Source organism: Octopus sinensis, linkage group LG4 (genome assembly GCF_006345805.1).
Source record: "Octopus sinensis linkage group LG4, ASM634580v1, whole genome shotgun sequence".
Taxonomy (NCBI): Eukaryota; Metazoa; Mollusca; class Cephalopoda; order Octopoda; family Octopodidae; genus Octopus; species Octopus sinensis.
Genome location: NC_043000.1, coordinates 71036619 through 71057274, shown reverse-complemented (window position 1 = coordinate 71057274; position 20656 = coordinate 71036619). Strand labels below are relative to the sequence as shown.

Sequence of the window (20656 nt, the reverse complement as noted above, 5' to 3'; positions counted from 1 at the left end):
CACCCACCAGGATGTCATCGATATACGAATTGGTGGCCCTTTTTACCCTGTCCACTTTTCCCAGGATGGCCTTGAGAATTGTTGCCATGATCTTTGGCACTGAATTCAGCCCTAACCCCAACCTGGTCAGACAGTATGTCCAGCCCTTATACCTGACAAGCTGATGCTTCCACAGTCTCTCAGCCACATGCACCTGCAGGTATGTCGACTTCAAATTGATGATTGTCGAGGCCCCTGTCACCTACCTCCACTCTTGCAAGGTGTCCCTGCAGACATCTGTGGCCTCGCCACCCGTATGACATGATACATGGTCATTCAGCACTCGGAAGTCAAGCACTGGCCTGACCTTATGCTTTGAGGGTTGTATCACCGCCATCAGCGGCAGGACTCCGCTCTCTACTTCTTCCTAAGGGATCAATATGCCCTCCTTAATCCACCGCTCCACCTCCCCCTCAAATTCACTTCTGGCATCTCCTTTTAGAGTATGCTGATAGCAGCCCACTTTATTTTTTAATGCTGGGGGCTCTCCCTTCCAGTGCCACTCAATTGGATTGGATGGGTTTACAGGTTCTGATAAGTTTAAGGACTCCTTCATACTCCAATGTCTACTTTGGCATGGTTTCTACAGCTGGATGCCCTTCATAATGCCAACCACTTTACAGTGTGTGCTAGGTGTTTTATTTTGTGCCATATGCTATTGAGGATGTCATGCAGCTCACAAGGCTACAAACCCTAAGAGAAGGGGATGAGCTGGTAAACTATGAGAGAGGAGAGGAAGAGAGCAGGTTCTTGTAGTAGCACTCTGATGGATTCCATGGTGTGCATGGAGGTTATAGCTTTGGTTCTAAGAATGAGGAAAGAAAAAGGTTAGTGGAGATTTGTGATGCAAATGACTTGATGATCTGAAACATTAACTTCAGAAAACCAACCACTTGATCATCTATCAATCTGGTGGATACACAAGCCAGATTGTCTACATTCTCACCAGGAAACAAGATAGACAAATAGTTGTGAATGTAAAGTCTTTCCCTAGTGAATAATGTACAACTCAATATAGGTTAGTAATTAATAACTCCAGAGTTAGAACTAAAAGGACTCCAAAACACAAACCAGTTTGAAAAAGGCAGAAATTTAGAGAAGTGTTAGTTGAAGCATTTGGGAAAAGGGAAGGAAGAGATAGAGATGTATAGTGCAGAGAAGCTACAAGACAACCTGCTGAGAGCTACAGACCAAATTTGTGTTGGTGCAAGGTTTCAGCCAAACCGAAGGTGATGTGGTGAGGTAAATAGAGCCATAAAAGTGAAGAGATAGGTTTAGAAAAACTTAAAGAAAGAGGACTGCAGAGAAATATGCCAGGAGCTAAAACTGAAGTTAGTGACAGGTTTACTTAGTAAGGAGAAAAAAAAAGTAAATTTGTCAATGTTCTACAGTGTAATGATCAGAGATGGGAAGTGTTCCAGATTACAAAGCAGTGTATCAGAGAAAATAAAAACATTTGTACTTAGTAATTCTGAAAAGAAAGATGCAAAGGAAAAAGAAGACTTCTTAATGTGAACCCAACAGAACAACAAGCCATTCTAGTTGACAGCAACATGGTAGATAAAGCAATTAAAGATCTAAAGGCAGGGTCCAGAATTACAGTGCTGAGATGTTTAAAATATCTGGTAGAGTAGGACACAGCCATGTCACTCATAACAGAAGTATGTTTGATGATATATATTAATAATATATTAAATGAATACATTACTGAGAAATTGTTTTATAGCTAGATAGCCTTCCTCTGATCAACCCAGAATGGGATCACATATCCCACAAGCCTTTGTACAAATCCAGTAAATGGTATGTTTATAGAGGAAAAGATAACCACTCAGCAATTTTCAGAGAAGTGCAAACACACACACGTGTGTGTGTGTAGACAGACAAACAGACAGACAGACAGACAGACAGACAGACAGACAGACAGACAGACAGATAGATAGATAGATAGATAGATAGATAGATAGATAGATAGATAGATAGATAGATAGATAGATAGATAGATAGGAAGAGATTTTGCCTAGAGGAGATTCAATTTGGTTTTCTATCAGGGAAAAGTATTACTGATGCACTGGTAGGGTAACTGCACAAGTATTTATCTAAAATTAAACCACTGTACTTGGGATTTGTGAGATGGAGAAAACCTTTGACAAGGTTCTTTGCTCCCTTATCTAATGACCACGTGCAAAAACTAAGGATAGGCAAGTGGCTGGTGAGAGCCAAACAAGTCATGTTTTGAGGTACTGTCAATCAGGTTAGATTTAGCAGTGAGTGTAGCAATGAATTTAGTGTGCAGGCAGGAGTTCACTAGGATTCAGTTCTCAATCCTCTCATATTTATCATAGCCCTCTAGGCCAGAGTTTTAAACTGGCTGCCTGTGAGAGTTCCCCTATGCTGTTGACCTTGTTCTTATTGCTGGATTTATAATAGAAAAGAAATTTCAGGTGTGTAAGTAAAACCTGGAATCAAAGGGCCTTACAATTAACTTAGCAAAGATCAAGTTTTAGTGAGCTGGAAAACAAGCCTCAGACAATCCATTAATCCTTTTGGTAAAGAGTCGTGTTTAGTTTATAGAAAAGGTGTAGGTAGAAATTCCATATGGTGTACCTAGTGCAAAGTGTGGACACATAAGAGGTAAAGTGGAATCAAAAGAAGGTAAACAAAGAGAGTAGACTTTGTGTGTGGCAGGTGCACAGGAGCAATAAACACATGGGAAATAGATTTCCTTGAATTGCAAGAGGATCCTTAGAGGCAGTAGTTAGTTAGTTTACCTAATTAGCAGTTGAAGTGGGATGCTCTGAAAGCATAGTCACTAGAATAAATACTGGCTAGAGAAAGTCCAGAAGTCTGTTACTGCAGTTTGTAAGAAAAGTTATCTATCTCAGAGTGAAAGGCAGAGTTATGATATTTATGTATGAACAGCAATGCTACATGGCACAGAAATGTGGGCCAAGAATACAAAGGACTTGTGAAGGTTAGAAAGAAATGAAGTTAGTATACTCTGCTGGATGTGCAACATCAAAGTGCAAATGTATTGAGAGAAAAATTGGGCATAAGTCACCTCAGATTTAGTGTGTAAGAGAGAAAACTACACTTGTATAGTTATGTGATGTGATGTGTTTGGTTGAGAACAGCTGTATTAAGGTGTGTCAGTTGCTAAATGTGAATGAAACCTGTAGAAGAGGAGGACTCAAGAAAACTTGGAATGAAGTGGTGAAGAGTGACCTTTTGATACTGAGCCCACAGTGGAGATGGTGAAGGACCAGGATAATTATTATCTGTGCTTGAGAAGACCTGTCCATCTAAGTAAAAATGAGCTCTTAAAATCATATCATTTATGTCTATGCCCCAGTGGCCAATCTGTCCCTAACATATTTCCCCATGCCAAAACTCATCTTCCTAACACCCATCCCTCCATCACTCTTCTGACTTCATTACTATTCATACACTTGCTATATTTATAAGTGTGGAACTGCCCCTTTTTGTGTTACCACTCAACCTCCCTAGAACCACTTTGTTTGTCTCTTGCATTTTCAGTATTATCCCTTATCAACTTATTTTCCTTATTTTCACCTCCCCTTTTTTCTTGAACATCTCTCATTTTGCTGATAGCACCCCACCAAGACTTCCATTCATTTTCTCTTATTCTCACATCACCTCCACATACTTCACATCATCTGCGTTGCCACCTATTTCTTCCCTGACCCACTGATATACATAATTGACCACACCCCCACCTTTGCTCACCATTCACTGCATTCACTTCTTTTCTCATTACCTCAGTCTATGGGCCACTTTCCATTTACACTCTCTTACTTATTTACTCACTCACACTATTCAGTCCTTTGTATCAGTTCTCTTGTACTCATATTCCTTGAGTGTTTACCCTGACACATTGTCATCACAAGGAATTGAGCTTGACAGATTATCACAAGATATTTATTAGCCTGTAAATTTCTAAATGAACTTCTCTGATATTACCAGTTGTAAAGAATGATAAGGACAAAAAGACTAAAATAAATGCCAATATGTTATCAATAATCCATTACATCCCTGAGTTTAGCCTTCTTGACAATAAATCTGCTTACATATAGAGAATGTGGTGTCATTTTGGGGAAAATACTTTTGATGGGTGTAAAAGCTTTCCCTCTAGGCATTTCAACTTCTCTAGAAACCATTGAAGAATTATATCTTTCTTTTGCAGCTCACTCTGTGGTTCTGCTTTTACAAGTCATGGATTTTAGAAGTTTATGTCTTTAAATAGCAAACAATATATAATCACTGCACCCTATCATCTGTCATCTAAAACTTTCAAAGCAGTTCTCAAAACATTGTCAATTTAAAGTCATGAAACTACTGAGACTCAAGTAAATCCTTTTCTATTTCCTTATTAAGTTACACCCCACTCTACTACTGATGAGCTTCTTATGGAACTATTAATAAATCATAAATTGCACAGTGCTTCAGACTTAGTTAAACCTGACTTTACTCAATCTAATCATCATATCCTGGAGATCATGAATGCTCAAAAGGGGTTAAGATATGTGAGAGACTTAACCATTGGTTTTGGTGAGAGTTAGGAAATATGGCCGATAAGGAAAATGCATTCTTGGTAAATGGTCTAGTTTCATTTTCCATGCCCGTAACTGAGGGGATGACCTAGAGACATGTTGATCAGTTACATTCTTGTGTTAAACAACAGAGAAAGTTTCTTGGGTCTGTAGACCAGAGATTTTCAAAAGATTGTGAATCCTCTTATATACAACACCCATATGTGCATGGCTCTGTACTCTCATTTCTGCCACATGACATACCTCCCCGTGCAACTTAACCTGTGGTAGTATTTACTCTGCTGCATGAAACAATTTTGAATGCCACCACTGTATCCAAACAGTAGTACCTGCTATCATTGTACAACCAAGTTGAAATTGGAAGCCTGCATCCTATCTCAGTGATTATAAAGTTGGATAGTTACATAAGCCAAAGGAAGAATAGTGTTGTATCATTACATAGAGAATCCTGAAAAACTAAGTTAATAAGCTAAATCCATTTTCATGGGGCTACCCAAAGTTTTGATTTATCATAAGGTGCCATTTTGGAGTAGTCTATTTACTAAACTGAGTTCAAAGTTTATTATTTTACTTCAAAATTACAACATTCACTGGACACCACAAATGTTCCTTTTGATTTACATTCATACTTATGGAAAAAAAGACTCAGTTTGATACCCAAAACTGATTACATCAATCATCTCTAAAACAGCTAAACATATAGCTATAAGGAGCATCAGAAACCGTATGGATTTTAATAAAATGATTGACGGTTGTCAGCATGGGTTGAGAGCATGATATAGCCTGCAACTTCAACTTTTAAAAACAGTATAATGTCTAAAAGAAAGGTGGGACAAGGATATTCGTAATTGCAAAAACTTTTTGGGCAGTATATTTTAGTAAGCTAATATACAAATGTAATTCCTATCAGATCAACAACATGACAGCATAGATAGAAGCCTAGTTAGTAAATGCTAGAATGCTACATATGTTGGTGAAAGGTTTTAAATCAGTTGTACCCTAAGGTTCTATTCTAGGGCACTTCTATTATACGTGACTTCTCTAAAGTTATCATCTCTTCATTAAGACATTTTTCAGATGATGCTAATGAATAAACACCAATTCCCATTCTCTATAGTGTTAAAAGTTTGATTCAATATTTGGTAAATGAAATTCAATGTCTCTAAATGTGCAGTACCCATAATTGGTTTCCTAGAGCATATCTACCCATAAAGCTTCGTTGTATACACCTAAACAGAGTTAATCAGCGTAAAAGTTTTGGCGTCATCTCGCTTACCACCTAAGTTTTATTTCCATAATACTTTAATAGTAAACTAAATGCTACAAAATTTTTTAATATTGTTATGACACTCCTCATTAAAAACAAGTAAAACTCAAACTTGCTCTCAAAATTTGTAGAGTATGCTGGCCATTTTTAGAAAGAAGAACACCATAGCAATTTGAAAGGAAAACATTCAGATGGGCACACCACACACTTAAGTATGAGCATACCAATGACAGAATGGAAGTAGAAGGGTTTATCTCCTTAGAAATAAAGAGACAAAGTTTAATACTACGAACAAAATCTTGCAGGATGTTCATCAGCAATACTGGAATCATAATGGAATGTATAGCACCAGAACTGGTCTATTTCAAGACGCACAGTCAATATTGGGGAAAAAGCATCCATTCTTAATCACATATTTAAGCAATACACAATATTCTCAACGAATCACTGGGAGCTTATAGCTAACACATTTTTCTTTACATTGTGAACTCCTGGCTTACGCTTAAGTATAACATCGCAACCCTCAAAATGGGTTAAAATGATACAGCAGAAGTGTGAATTTGCGTGGAGGAACCAAAAGTGTCTTTGCCCCACGGATACAGAGAATTCTTGGTTAAAAATGAATAGTGGACAGGTGTACACTTTGGTCTAGTATCTTTCGGGAAAGGAAAGCATCCGAGAGGAAAATGAAATTATAATATAGGAAGAAGTTCAGGTTTGACCAGGGGGAGTAAACAACAATGCTGGGGGAGTAAACAACAGCGTAACCGACTACAACTCCGTCGGTTACGCTGATGATCCGATCAACGGAACAGCCTGCTCGTGAAATTAACGTGCAAGTGGCTGAGCACTACACAGACACGTGTACCCTTAACGTAGTTCTCGAGGAGATTCAGCGTGACACAGAGTGACAAAGCTGGTACAACAGAGACAGGAAGAAAGAGCGAGATAAAGTTGTGGGGAAAGAGTACAGCAGGGTCCCCCACCGACCTTTAGATGTTTTCGCTCAATAAACATTCACAATGCCTGGTCTAGGAATCGAAACCGCAAACCTACGACCACAAGTCTGCTGCCCTAACCGCTGGACCATTGCGCATCCACACGCCTATAACATAAATGACAACAATAAACAACATTAAATGGAAATAACACTCATTGACTAACAATTGTCAGCGCCCCTAGCGTGAACATATTTTATAACTACTGTCAACGGGAGGTAATTCACATTACATGGTTCTAAAACGCTGCCACGATTCAAGCAGATTTTATTTCGTTAGCGTACAGACTGCACACAAAAATGACGTGCGTTTCGATTGCATATTTTCTGGATAATATACCGCGTTATATTTAAAAGAGAGCAATAACAATTTTTTTTGTCACATTTAATATTTATGGTGTAAGACTTTCATAAAAACCGAAGAAAACCTAAAAGGAAAAGAACAAGAAGACCTGTATGGTTTGGGATAGAAATATTTCAGATTTTATTTGTGATTGAACATTGTGGATAATCTATACTGCTGCTTATCTGGTCAAACAATGTCGAAGGTTCGCCTCCAATGCAGGCAATACCAGCGTTACTTTTACCATCATAAAGAGGGACCTCACAAAAATTACATTCCGAAGCAGCAGCTTTACCAGCAACACAAAAATTGTTACCAACTACAACAGACTTCATTAAACATTGTCAACGAAATTTTTTTGGCTATAGTCAATCTGATAACTTCCAGTGGATTCCCTCTGTGTACATTTCCTGTTTGAAAAACAGTCGAAAAATATTTCCGAGACCTTATCACCTACTGTGATTCTACTCTGATCTATATCATCATTATCTGTCCATTTCAGGACGTGACCCTCACAACATTGTGAGGGGAAGATGAGTGTAAAACTAAAAATAAGAGAGATAAAACCCTCAAGTTCTTCAGCATCATCTTCAACCACATCGGGATGCAATCCGAATTTGGACGGTCTTGGTAGTGCCTGCTCAGATGGCAGTTCTAGTTCTGGGTTAACATCGCGGACAAATAATTTAGGAGTACGGGCGGGTCGTTTCGGCCACCTGAAACTTATACTCCTGTTTCTCTTCAAACTGGTTGTTAAATTCTGGAGTATCTGTACTACAGCTTTGTTTATAATATTCTTAATATTCTGGTTCTACGGTGGACTTATCACTTTGCTTCTTGTAATCATAGCTTCTCTTGGTAAGTAAATCAGTTATTAAATTTTGTATCTGATTTTAAAATTTAAAACGAATTAAGTCGACCATGCGCTTTATATAATCACTTTATTTTTCTATCCTAATTAGGAAAAAAACTACTATTTTACAGTTTTGGAAAACTGAAGATGACATAGCGAGAAATATTTCCTGTGTATGTGTATCAGCACACGTGTGTATGCACGCGCACTTAATTCGGGTGTTGTTTACTTCTTGTATAGTAGTAATGGTATTTGCTACCTAAACGCAACTTCCGTTATTTGACAGTTCAGTATTTCACAGACCTAAAGTAGCGATTCCGTCAATACTCTCTCAAATACTTCGATTTACATTTCGAACCTGTCTAGATATTGATTACACTATACTCTCTCTCACTCACTCACTCACTCACTCACACACACACACACACACACACACACACACACACACACACACACACACACACACACACACACACACACACACACACACACACATGTTACTCAAGAAGGAAACAAGCAAAATCCGTTGCCACCTTATAAAAGCATAGAATAGTGATTATCTCATCTAATTCCTTTCTTGTCTAAGATCATCGAGTCCAACCTTTCCTCTTCAGAATATCCTACGAAAATCAACTCTTTCTGTTTTGATCAAGAAACATCGCCAACTGTTTTAATAATTAGTTTCATTTTGAAATTACTAATTATTTTTTTCAGCACTTGATAAACTTTACAGTTTATGCTTTCATATAATAAATAATGTTTCACCATGATAAATCCTTTTATTTTGACATTAGTATGGCTGCCTACTTGCATAATATCCCCCAAAACAACAGATCAAATCGCAGATTTAGATCACCAGTTTGCTTAATCACTTGAAGTACGTATCCAAATCTCTGTGTTTGTTGTTACATCTACTATTATAGTCGGAAGGGCACTATTAATTATATCAACTATTTAATATAAATCATTTGGTGATTTAAGGTAGGGTGATTTTGGTGATTTAACGCTATTGAGTCCCAACCTACTTTTAACTATGGAACATAATTGTATATAAAAATGATTTCGTTGATCTCTCTGTTAGCAGTAAGTCACACTTCTGAACAGCTGCCATTTATTGATTTTTGCATATAAATAGCTTAAAATCATTATCAAGCTTAGAAAGAAAAAGAAAAGAACCTTATTTTGTTTTGTATTTATTTTCACGAGATTTGTGTCACTCGCTTAATTTCATAACTTTTAAGGTTACTTCTTTATTTTCTAAAAGTTGTTACTCTGTCACTAGTACATCTGTTTCCAACTTTCAACGACTGAATTGCATTTATATAACAATTACGGTCAGGCAGATTAATTGATTCTTGCAAGTAGAGTAGAAATTGCCGAATTTCGATATATCTACCGAGATACATTACACAACGCGAATGACATCCCAGTATTTGCAGGAAAACTCGGATTTTTCGCATGAAATCAAGTACCCTGACTTAAAGTTTAAATTATTAGTTTGTCGTGGGAGTAGTTGTTTCTGATATATCTACTAAAAATCAAATGAAAGCATTTAATAAAAATCAGACTGCTGTTTCGATATTTGTTTATATTATATAGATATATTTGATTTCATTGTGAAACACGAGGAAAGACTTTTACATGTTTTCTTAAGAGATAATTTGTTTCTCGTATCATTCTAAAATCTATATATGGTTTGCCGTTTTATCCTTTAATACAAATTATTAATTTCTAGCTTAAAATAAATTAACTATTTTGATTAAGTGTGTGTGTGTGTGTGTGTGTGTGTGCATAACTCTAACATTAAAGGGAGAATCTTTTTTTTTTTTTGCAAAGGTACAGACAAGGAAGAAAAACCAAATTCATTTCTTTTAAGGTTAATAAGCATAGATTTCACTTTAATAAGATGAATTAATCATTAAAAATAAAATGGAAAGGCCACCAACATTTTTGATAATGATCTATCTAATGGAACAAGCAACAAAAAAGAAATTAAAACCAACTAATAAAGTGTATCTAAAGAGTCTATATTAAACTACTCAAAAGTAAATCAAGAATCATTACAAGATCACAATAATGGTAGTCTCAGATTCTTCAGAAGTTGCTTTTTTTGCAGAAACATTTTGTTTTGGCCAATTTTTCTTAGCAAATATTAAAAACAAATTAATTGCTTCTTTCAGTCTTTACATAGACTCATTCCACCTTATAATTAAACATGAATTATTAGAAACTAATGAGGAGTTACATGAGGAATCTGCTACAGGATCAGACAAAACATGGGATGTATACAAGAAACAGTGCTTAACTTATTTAATCATGTAATTATATTTTAACATTTCCCAGATATGGAAAAAAATTTTTCTTAATAATACTAAAATCTAATAATGATAACTACAGTTCAGTCAGATTATATTGATCATATCTTGATCTGTACTAATCTATGTAAAATGTTGGTAAAAATTATGACTAACTGATTATCTTACTTGAAACAGAATACTTTCTGAAAACTCACTTTGATCTCCCTAGCTTTAAAAGTAGCTTACGTCATGGTCCATGACATTCTACTTAAAAAGGAATATCAGTTTAAAATATTCAACAATCTTTGCAATTTGGTTATTAGTTTTCTTATCCATTAGAACATGGTTTATTTTCAATGATATTAAAGCTAAATTATATATCTTCCTCAGGATCTCCAGTAAGGTTCTCTAATTTCACCCATTATATTTTTCTATGCAACAGAGCTGCTTAGTTCTTTAAACAGAATTATGAAAATACCAAATTTTGCTGATGATCTCAATTTATCACCATCGTTTCGCATCAACCTTCCATTCTGGCAGAAGTTGACAGGATCCAATGCAACAGTGGGCAGCATTATTCTTTGATATTTCCATTTTGGCATGGTTTCTACAGTCGGATGCCATATGGAAAAAATAATGAGGGACAGAGCAGAAGGGTGGTGGGGTTATACAGAAGCTGATTCAATGTTATCCTACATTATGGGAGTAGGAAGTGTAGGAGGAAGTTGACATGAGATGGAGAAAGAGATGAGAGTGATGAGAATCCAGAGAGGTCATTGCAAGTTAAGAGATATGAGTATGGCATCTAGTATTATTAATAACAGTAAAAATAAACCATGTTAGGTCTAACAACTGCAATAAAATGGGCAAATGAAAATGGTCAACAGTCTGATTCAGCCAAAACAAAGTACTATAACCCGGACTTTATCAATTATCAGTGTGATAAAATATATCTAATAAATCAACTATTAACACTGCAAAATTCTCAGTGTCTGATTACAATCAAATTTGAAACTGGAAATGGGGAAAAAATGGGATCTTTTTGGCTTACCAGATATTTTCATTCTTTCTACTGATATGTTGAAATGGAGAAATGCTAATTACAAAATCCTCAGCCTTTTGGGGAGAAATCAATAATAAAAAAGAAATAGCAGCTAAATTTCCCTCAAATTACAGTCTGCTGTCTTAAAAATGAAAGCTGTTTGATCAACTTGCTAGAATAGCAGAGGAACATGTCTCAAATCACTACTGAATGAGAAATGATATGGAGTTAGACAACAACAATAACAAAAATCATCTATCCTCCTACTACTACTATGTAGTGGCTGTCATGATGATGAAGAGGTGGTGGTGTGCATAACTATTACCACCACCACAACAACAATGACATCATTAATGTTGTGGTTTGTTGTGTTAGTAGTGGTGGTGGTGATGTTACACACACACACACACACACACACACACACACACACACATACACTCACATAATACTCACAACACCCCCTAAACTATTAATACAACCATCAACATATCTAGCTACCATGTAGAGATCTTGTTGGCTCATACATACACATGGCTGTAGAGAGAGGGATTTGAGGGAGGCTTGGCTACTGTTTCTCTGATGCCTAGCTATCATTGGCTTTAACATACATAAGACAGTAAGGGGAAATTTGGGGAAGTCTCCACTTGATTGCTTATGCTGGTTTAAAATTGTATGGTTTTAATATGTTGCTCTGGGAACATAGAGGAATTCTAATTTCTTTCATGTTCAGATTGAATGTGTTTAATTTGTAAAGTGCAAAATTTCAGTCTTTAAAGGTTTGTAACTGTCTTATTGATATTTCAAAATAAATAAAAATAGAAAAAGGGGCTATGATTTATCTAATTAGTATGAAAGACTATATTTGTATAGAAATTTTCTAAATATCAGATTGAGTTTGTTAAACCAAAATGGTCCAAAATATGATCTCAACATGGCATACTAATTATCTAAGAAATTCTGTTGTTGAACATATAAATATTTGAGATTGTATAAGGGAGTTTATTGATGCTCAGTTTTTGTATGGCAATTGGATAAGGGGGATACAAGTGCAATCCATCTCCAAGCTATTGAAAAATTTTCCATTCAAACAGAGAATCCGTTTACCAAATGTACGCAGAAAGACTTGTGTGCTGGAGCATTGTTCTGATGAAACAAAACCCCTTTCATCAGTTTTCCTGGATGTTTGGTCTTAATAGCCTTTTGTAACTGCCTCAGCAAGTTGGCATACTACTCTCCATTAATGGTGTGGCCCTTCTGAAGATAGTCACTAAACACATTCATTGCCTTTTGCATCTCAAAAAGTTGAGGTTATGACCTTCCCTGCAGATGAAATGACTTTGGCCTTCTTTGGAGCAGGTGTGGAGGGCTGTTTTCACTGCATGGATTGTTTCTTTGTCTCTAGCTCAAGATGATTAAGACAACATCCACCCTGGGTTAGGAAATATTTAAGGAAACCAGCTGGATCTGCCTCGGACAATATCAAATTTTCCTGTGATATGATCAGCCTGGTGTGCTTTTGATCAGGTGTCGGAAGACATGGCACCCACTGAACAGAAAACTTTGTCATGTCAAGTTCATTGTGCAGAATATTCTCAACTTTCTCATGGGATTTGCTAATAGCATTGGCTTTTTGATTTATAGTCAATCACCTGTAATCCACCACCATGTGGTGAACATGATCAATGTTTTCTTCAGTCATGGCAGTTGCAGGATGTCCAGACTCTCTGTTCCCACTTTTATACTGTTGATAGAGCTGGAGTGTCATCCCCTGATGTAGCAACCATGTCAGCATGAATGTCCTTAAAGACTAAATTCTTTTACTGCAGGTACTTGATGATATCACAATACCAAATTTTGTTGATTTTTAAGAGAAGATGATGATTACTAGTTACTTTTGAGGTCTTCTTTGAACATTCAGATGTCAGTTTACCTGAAAAGATGCAGTTCTTAATAAGGAGAGTTAAAATTAATGCATGCAAGATTTCACAGCACTAGCATCACTCCTTCATAGTTAGCCTATGAAATTTACAGTCCACCCTTGTACTACTGTTTTTTATATGAACTTTGTCAAGTAGAATATGTTGGAAATATCTAATATCAATTAATCTCATGTTTTGGTTGTCTATTATTAACCATATAATTGAAAATAGAACCTTTCATGTGTGATTGTTTAATTAACAATTATAATTAAACAAAATGGTTACTGATTGATCATTTGAATCTTATTTGTCAATAGAATTCAGTTCAGCTTTGACAGAAATATACTGATATTAATACATTAATATTACTGTTAGATTATTTTGTAATAATTAATTTCAAATGATTTCATTGACCTTTGAAGGTAATTGTAAAGACAATAGAAATATTGTTAATATATGGAATTTGTAGCTAAGTTGAGTTGATCCTTAATTATTATTGAACTAGATATGTACTACATAGGTTTTGTTGTTTTCAGTTTGCCAGTACTTGTGAAGCTAGGTAATGCCATTAATCAGCTTCTTATAAATTTTCACTGGTGATTGATTGATGTTTTAAAACCAGCCAAAGATTAGTTATTACCTACTTGATTGTAAATGATCGATGAAGCTTTCCTCTTAATTGCTCCTATATTTGGATGTCTATATATAGTCTGTATTATCAAATTAAGTTAGAAATTCAGGCAAATCAGTTTGACAGGAGGAGTACTGAGAGCTTTAATCTTGTGTCATGTTTTAAGACCAACATTTTTCATGTGTGAATGAGTTCAGATGTATCATTTTAGTTACATTATCCTTTCTCAGATTCAAGTGACTCTAAAGTGAACTAGGATTGTCAAAAAAATATTCCATCTGTTATTTCAATTGCTTATTTGAATACAAAACAAACTGAATTTGCAAGTATGGTATATTCTGATTGTCTCTGATATTGCTCACTTTCACGGCCATAAAATCTTAACATTTCAGTGGATGTTGATAATCTCTATAATTCTGATAATCTCTAACATTGTTTACCTTTAATATTGACAAAATCTTCAAATTTTAGTGAATGCTGCTATCTTATCCATTTTAGCTCATCTACTAACATGAAAAGAGAAAAGCACTGTTATGAGCAAGTTTAATATTCCTTTGCTGGTTGATTCAGGCTACCTGCCATACAGTTATCACATTGAAAGTTGTAAAGGCTGTTATAGTAGCATAAGATGTTGAGAGAACATAGATCATTGGTGAAAAAGTGGTTAGTAGAATGTTGGTAACTAGAAATTTACTTATCTAGCAGATGATCTTTTTTTTTTTAATGTGGTCAAAACATCTGAATGTTTATGCTAGAGGTTCACTATTTAATGTAATTGATTGGGGAAGGATGAAAGAAAGGGACAGGTAAGTAGTAGGTAGGTAAGTTAAGAGTGTGGAGGGAAACAGAGATAAATATGGTGAAATGGGTGGACATGGTCATAGGCACATAGGGGTGAGTCAACAGGAAAATGTTTCAGAAGAGAGGAAACAGTAACTTGTAGCACAGAAGAGTGAGCAGTGGACAAATGTGTGGGAAGGAATTTGTACCTACCTAAAGTATATTATTTATCTGTTTCACTCTGTTCAAAGACAAGTTATGAAGCTTATGTAAGAGGTTCTGGCATTAAAATGCACAAAATATGATTTAAGTTAAGTATGATCTGTTGGATATGCATTGTTAAAGTGAAATGGCAAGGAGTTAAAAAAGTAGTGAGGCATAAAAGGTAACAAGTGATATAAGTAGGAGAGCTGGCTTTATTGGTATTGATGGATAATGTGAACAGATGAAATCTGCTCAGCAAAATAAATAAATATAAATAAAAAATATTGTGTGCTAAGATACATATGGCAGAGGAAAAGATACATGAGGTAAAGGAAAAGCCAGACAAACAAGAGGTAGTGAGGCCAGATCTGAAGAGGTTGGATCTTTAGGATGAGATAATATAGGATCAACAAGAGTGGAGATATGATATATTACCATATTGAACCCATTCCAGTACAGAAAGCAACAATATACCAGTAATAATAATAACATTTATTAGTTCATTTCCATTTATCTAATAATGTATATACCATGTACGTTTGTGTTTTCATAATCATATATTTCAGATTAAAAGCTGGACTGACTACATCTTTCCATTAAGTCAGTATTTAGATTTTGCTTAGGCTAATTTGATTTTTTTTATCACACCAGATTCAACGAAACAAGTTCATGTTAATCACATAAAGCACTTGGTTGATTTACTTGAAAGAAGTTATTAGGTTTCTATGTGCAAAAAACATTATTGTCTGCTGAAATTTTTCCTTTGCATTAAGAAGAGAATATTTTTATTTAAGTGGTGGTATCTCTAGGCGGCGAGCTGGCAGAAACGTTAGCGCGCCGGACGAAATGCTGAGCAGTATTTCGTCTGCCACTACGTTCTGAGTTCAAATTCCGCCGAGGTCGACTTTGCCTTTCATCCTTTCGGGGTCGAAAAATTAAGTACCAGTTACGCACTGGGGTCGATGTAATCGACTTAATACCTATGTCTGTCCTTGTTTGTCCCCTCTATGTTTAGCCCCTTGTGGGTAATAAAGAAATAGGTATCTCTAGGGTTATTAGGTTGCATATGGATACTTTATTTATTAGATATCTCTATTCATTTATTAGATTCCTTTTAGATGTTTCATGGGCTGTATGTATAATTAGTAATCACATGGAAGCAGAAGTACTGTTTAAGAAGATCTTCAACCATAATTTGATATCTTTTTGGATTTAAACACACTGAGAGCATGAAATTATTGCTTTTTTACTTCATCTAAGGTTACATTATAAAAAAGTTGTTTTTGGATATTATTAATTCAAACAGAAAAACTTAATTGAAGAGATGCCAAGCCTTCATGAAGAGGTTTATTTATTTATTTTAGAACCGTTGCCTACAATACACAGTAAGTGGGAATGTGAGAAATGCTGTGTGAACACATTAAATTATTTTCAAAATTCTTTTCAATAATAAATCATCTTTATAAAAGTTCAATTTTTTCTTTTTCTCTTTTTTTTTTCAGGCTTGTTGTATCATGGGCAGGACATGTTAATTTATTATCCTCAACAACCACGAAATGCCAGAATCTATGTTGATATGCCGAGCTTGCTTAAACTGCCATTTGAAAGCAGCTACCTTCAGACCAAAGATGGTACCAGTATACATGTAGTACTTATCAAACAACCCAGCTATTCTTCTGTGACTGCCCCTACTGTGATATTTTTCCATGGAAATGCTGGAAACATTGGTCACCGGTATATAATTATTTTTATTAATTCATTGCAATATTACACATGTATCTAAGCTAGTTAGATTTTTGAATTGTTATTTGTTTCATTTTTCTTATCTCAGTTAAGGCTTTCAAAAAGGCAGTATACTTATTTGGATTCTTTCAAGAATTTAGCAAGTGTAAAAGTGGTTAGAAATCACTTTTTCAATAAAATTATTACTATTTAAAATAGTTTTCAAAATATTAGCAAATATTGATATACAAATCATATAGATAGTCATTATATGTATTTTTTGTGCATTACACAAGAAATTTAAAAGAAAATACTTGGGTCAAAACTGGTAGGCAGTAAAAGAAAAAATAAATGCAACTACAAACCTTTGAAAATGAAGAAACTATCAGGAGTATTCCCCCACCACCCCTTCCTAAGACATCTAATAATTAATGTAGCACTTCATTGCTGAAGGCAGTGAAGTGTATTCACTGGATATCTTTATGGTGAATTCATAGCAATTATTCAGCCTATTAGTACACAGGTGATGTATGGTTATACACTATATTATCTGAAAGAGATTATTTAATATAAAATATTACAGTTCAGAGTTACATTACCAATGTATGCTAGTAGTATAAAAAATAAATCTTCAGTATACACTCATTTGATAAAGTATGGATGTGAAAAAACATACTATTTATGGTACATAGTAAGAGAATGTAGTAAAAATTTAAACTTAAATTAAAATTTTTAATTTAAAATCATTAAATATTTAAGAAGATAAATTATATTTCTAATTTTCAGCTATAAAAGTGGGTTTTGTATTATAATTGATGTTGAATTTAGCTTGAGTAAAATGCAATAAATTAGGTGTTACAGATGAGTAAATTTTCCATTATTTAATTTTTAGCTAGCATAATTGAAAATAATTGTTCAGAATAATGATTCTTTGCAAACATTCTAAAGTCATGAGAGATGAATAGGGGTAAACTGGATTTTATATTCCTTCATTCTTTTTTGTATTTTCTGGATTTCAATTATTTGGCTGTGATCATGATTAGTCACTGCCTTCAAGAATTTTCTAGTCTATCATATCTTCCCCAGTACTTATTTTCAGTGTAAAAGGGTAATGACTCCCTTTGGTCATAAATGACTATGGGAGTGCACCTAGAAAGTTCCCCCTGAGGTGCAAGTTTAGGCAAGGCTGTTTATGGAAGACCAGCAGTTACCCATGCCACTGATGTTATCCAAAGGAAAGACAAAGGCCAATACAGCTTGGCACCAGTGACATTGTGACTCATTACTACAGATAAGTGAAGCTTTAACCACTGAGCCAAGCACTTTCACTGTCTTTTCAGTGTGGTACATATTTTATTGATCTATATTTATTTGAGAAAGGATCTTCAGACATTGGGTCTCACAGAGGAGATGACAAAGGACTGAGACTTCTGGCAATTTCCTGTGCTTGAGAAGACACTGTCATGCTAAGTAAAATTGTGTCCATCCATACATACAGGCATGTCCTTTATGGTCATGACCCTCATTCCCTCTATCAACTGAGAGTTTCTTGTTTTGTAGGCTCATGGGTGTCAGTGCCATGCAAAATCACTCATGTTGGTGCCATGCAAAGGTACCCAAGCCAGTACCATGTAAAAGAACCCCTGCTGATGCCATGTAAAAGCACTCAGTAAACTCTGTAAAGTGGTTGGTGTTAGGAATAGCATCCAGCTGTAGAAATCATGCCAAAATAGACAATTGGAGCCTGCACAGATCTCTGGTTGGCCAGATCCTGTCAAATCATTCAACCCATGCCAGCATGGAAAACAAACGTTAAAGGATGATGATGATTTATGGTTTTTTAGTGGTAGTGTTGTATCAGATACAGGCACACACACACACACACACACACACATATACACACGTATATATATGTACATATTTGTGTGTGTATATGAACACAGGCATGGCTGTATGGTTAAGAAGTTCACTAAAACCATGTGAGTTTAGGTTCACTCCTACTGTGCCCCACTTCAGGCAAGTATTTTCTGCTAGAGCCTGAGCTGACCAAAGCCTTGTATGTAGATTTGGTTGACAGAAAATGAAAAGAAGCCTGTTGTATATACATATGTTTATGTGTGTGTGTCATTATCTTCTTGTCACCCACTAGCAGTAAACAAGCATCATCAACATAACAAACTTTTGTTTGGTTGGAATCTTGCTTGAAAAATTTGTTTGGACTAAAGGAAGATATCACCTTGCTTGGAAACAGCAAAGCATCTTGCTGTAGAAAATTAACCTCAATGAATTTAGTCTGAACCATGCAAGCATGGAAAAGTAGCCATTAAAATGACAATTATATGTGTATGTGTGTGTGGAGAGAGAGAGAGATGAAGTACAAGGATAGTTAAGAAGTTCTTTTCAGCACACTGTGGCTTGGGATTCACTTCCACTGTGTGGATGCTGTAAGCTGGTGGTCTCTAATATAGCCATGAGGTGACCAATACTTTGTGAATAAAATTTTGCACAAGGAAACTGGAGAAAGCCCATTGTCACCATTATCATTTAATATCTGTTTTCTATGCTGGTGTGGGTTGAACAAGTTGACAGTATCTAATAAACTGCAGCATTGCATCAAGTTTCAATGTCAGCTTTGACATGATTTCTATGACTGAACTATCTTTCTAGCACCAACTACTTTACTGTGTGTACTGGATCCTTTTTGTCATGGCACTGCTACTAAGTTCACTAAGTAACTTACAAGACAAAGAAAAGGAAAAGCTCTCTTGACCGAGGGGAGGTGGCTTTGAAAGGCTTATGTATAATAGAGAGATGTGCACCGGTGTCTTGTAAGGTACAAGAAGGAGAGTATAAGAAAGAATATGAACAGAAAATCAAGGGGAGGAGAGGGTGGGTATGTTCATAAGTGGAGAATGACATGATTAGAGATGGAGACACAGGTGAATATTGTAAATGATGGACAAGGGGAGGTTTGATTGATTGGTAAATATCAGAATGATATATAGAAGCAGCTCAAAGAGGAGGAGGTGACAAGCAGCAGTACAGAAATACTGGAGAGCAGCAGAATCATAAATTTGTAAATAGATCATTAAGTATGGCGATGATGTGCAGGGTGTGAGAATGGAGAAGAGAGATGTTCAGTGGTTAGAGGTACATTAGGGTGACTGTATTAAGTGAGGAGGGAAAAGGTAGAGAGGTCCCTTGATGGTAGATATGAGAGGGTGCTGAGAATGATAGTGGATATGGGTGCTGTTAAAGATGACGTAGGACAGACCTAGAATTTAACTTGGAGAGGAAGAGATAACTGAAGGCATACAGAGTAGGAAATTGGGGGAAAATAGTATAGGGTGGCAGATATAAATCAAATGAGGGATGAATATTAAAAGGAAGTGGTTTCAAGGAAAGAAAGAGGTGACTCAAAAGCACAAAAGCCGGATAAAATAATATATCAGTTTTGGTCTGAAATGGTTACAGTTGGGCTGTAGTGAGAAGAGTGATAAATAGATGAGTATTAGAAAGCTGTGATGTGGAAACATTTGATGGGGGAGGATTGGATGCAGGATTCAGCATGTGTAGGCATAGACATAAAGCTTTTAGGACCTCAATTTTACAGTGACAGTTGGGTCTTCTCAAGCGCAGTGAATCATCTATCATCTCAATGGAACAGCTGAACTACTGGGAGAGACTGAAAGAGCTATGGCTCTGCTCCCTGGAGTGAAGATGGGAGAGGTATGCTGTGATATATGTATGGAAGATCCTGGAGGGGCTGGCACCAAACTTTGGTATTGAGAGCTATACCAGTCCCTGAAGTGGATGTCACTGCACTGTCCCAGTTATCCCATCTAGAGTGAGGACCATACATTACAATAACTTGGCATTCAAAGGCCCACAGCTATTTGACACCTTGACAAAACATTCAAGTGATCTTCATGGAGTAGGTATAGATCTTTTCAAGAAACAGCTTGACCTGCTATCCAAGGTTTCAGATGAACCT

At 35.8% G+C, this 20656-nt stretch overlaps 1 protein-coding gene across 1 annotated transcript; it reads left to right on the top strand.

Annotated features, from left to right (window-relative positions):
• The first annotated feature begins 6990 nt into the window (after positions 1–6990).
• Positions 6991–16738, top strand: LOC115210478 (protein ABHD13). Its single transcript, XM_029779080.2, has 2 exons — positions 6991–8072; positions 16443–16738. Exons 1-2 carry the CDS (start codon positions 7748–7750, stop codon positions 16721–16723), a joined length of 606 nt encoding a protein of 201 aa, XP_029634940.2. The 5' UTR covers positions 6991–7747; the 3' UTR covers positions 16724–16738.
• Positions 16739–20656: the final 3918 nt, after the last annotated feature.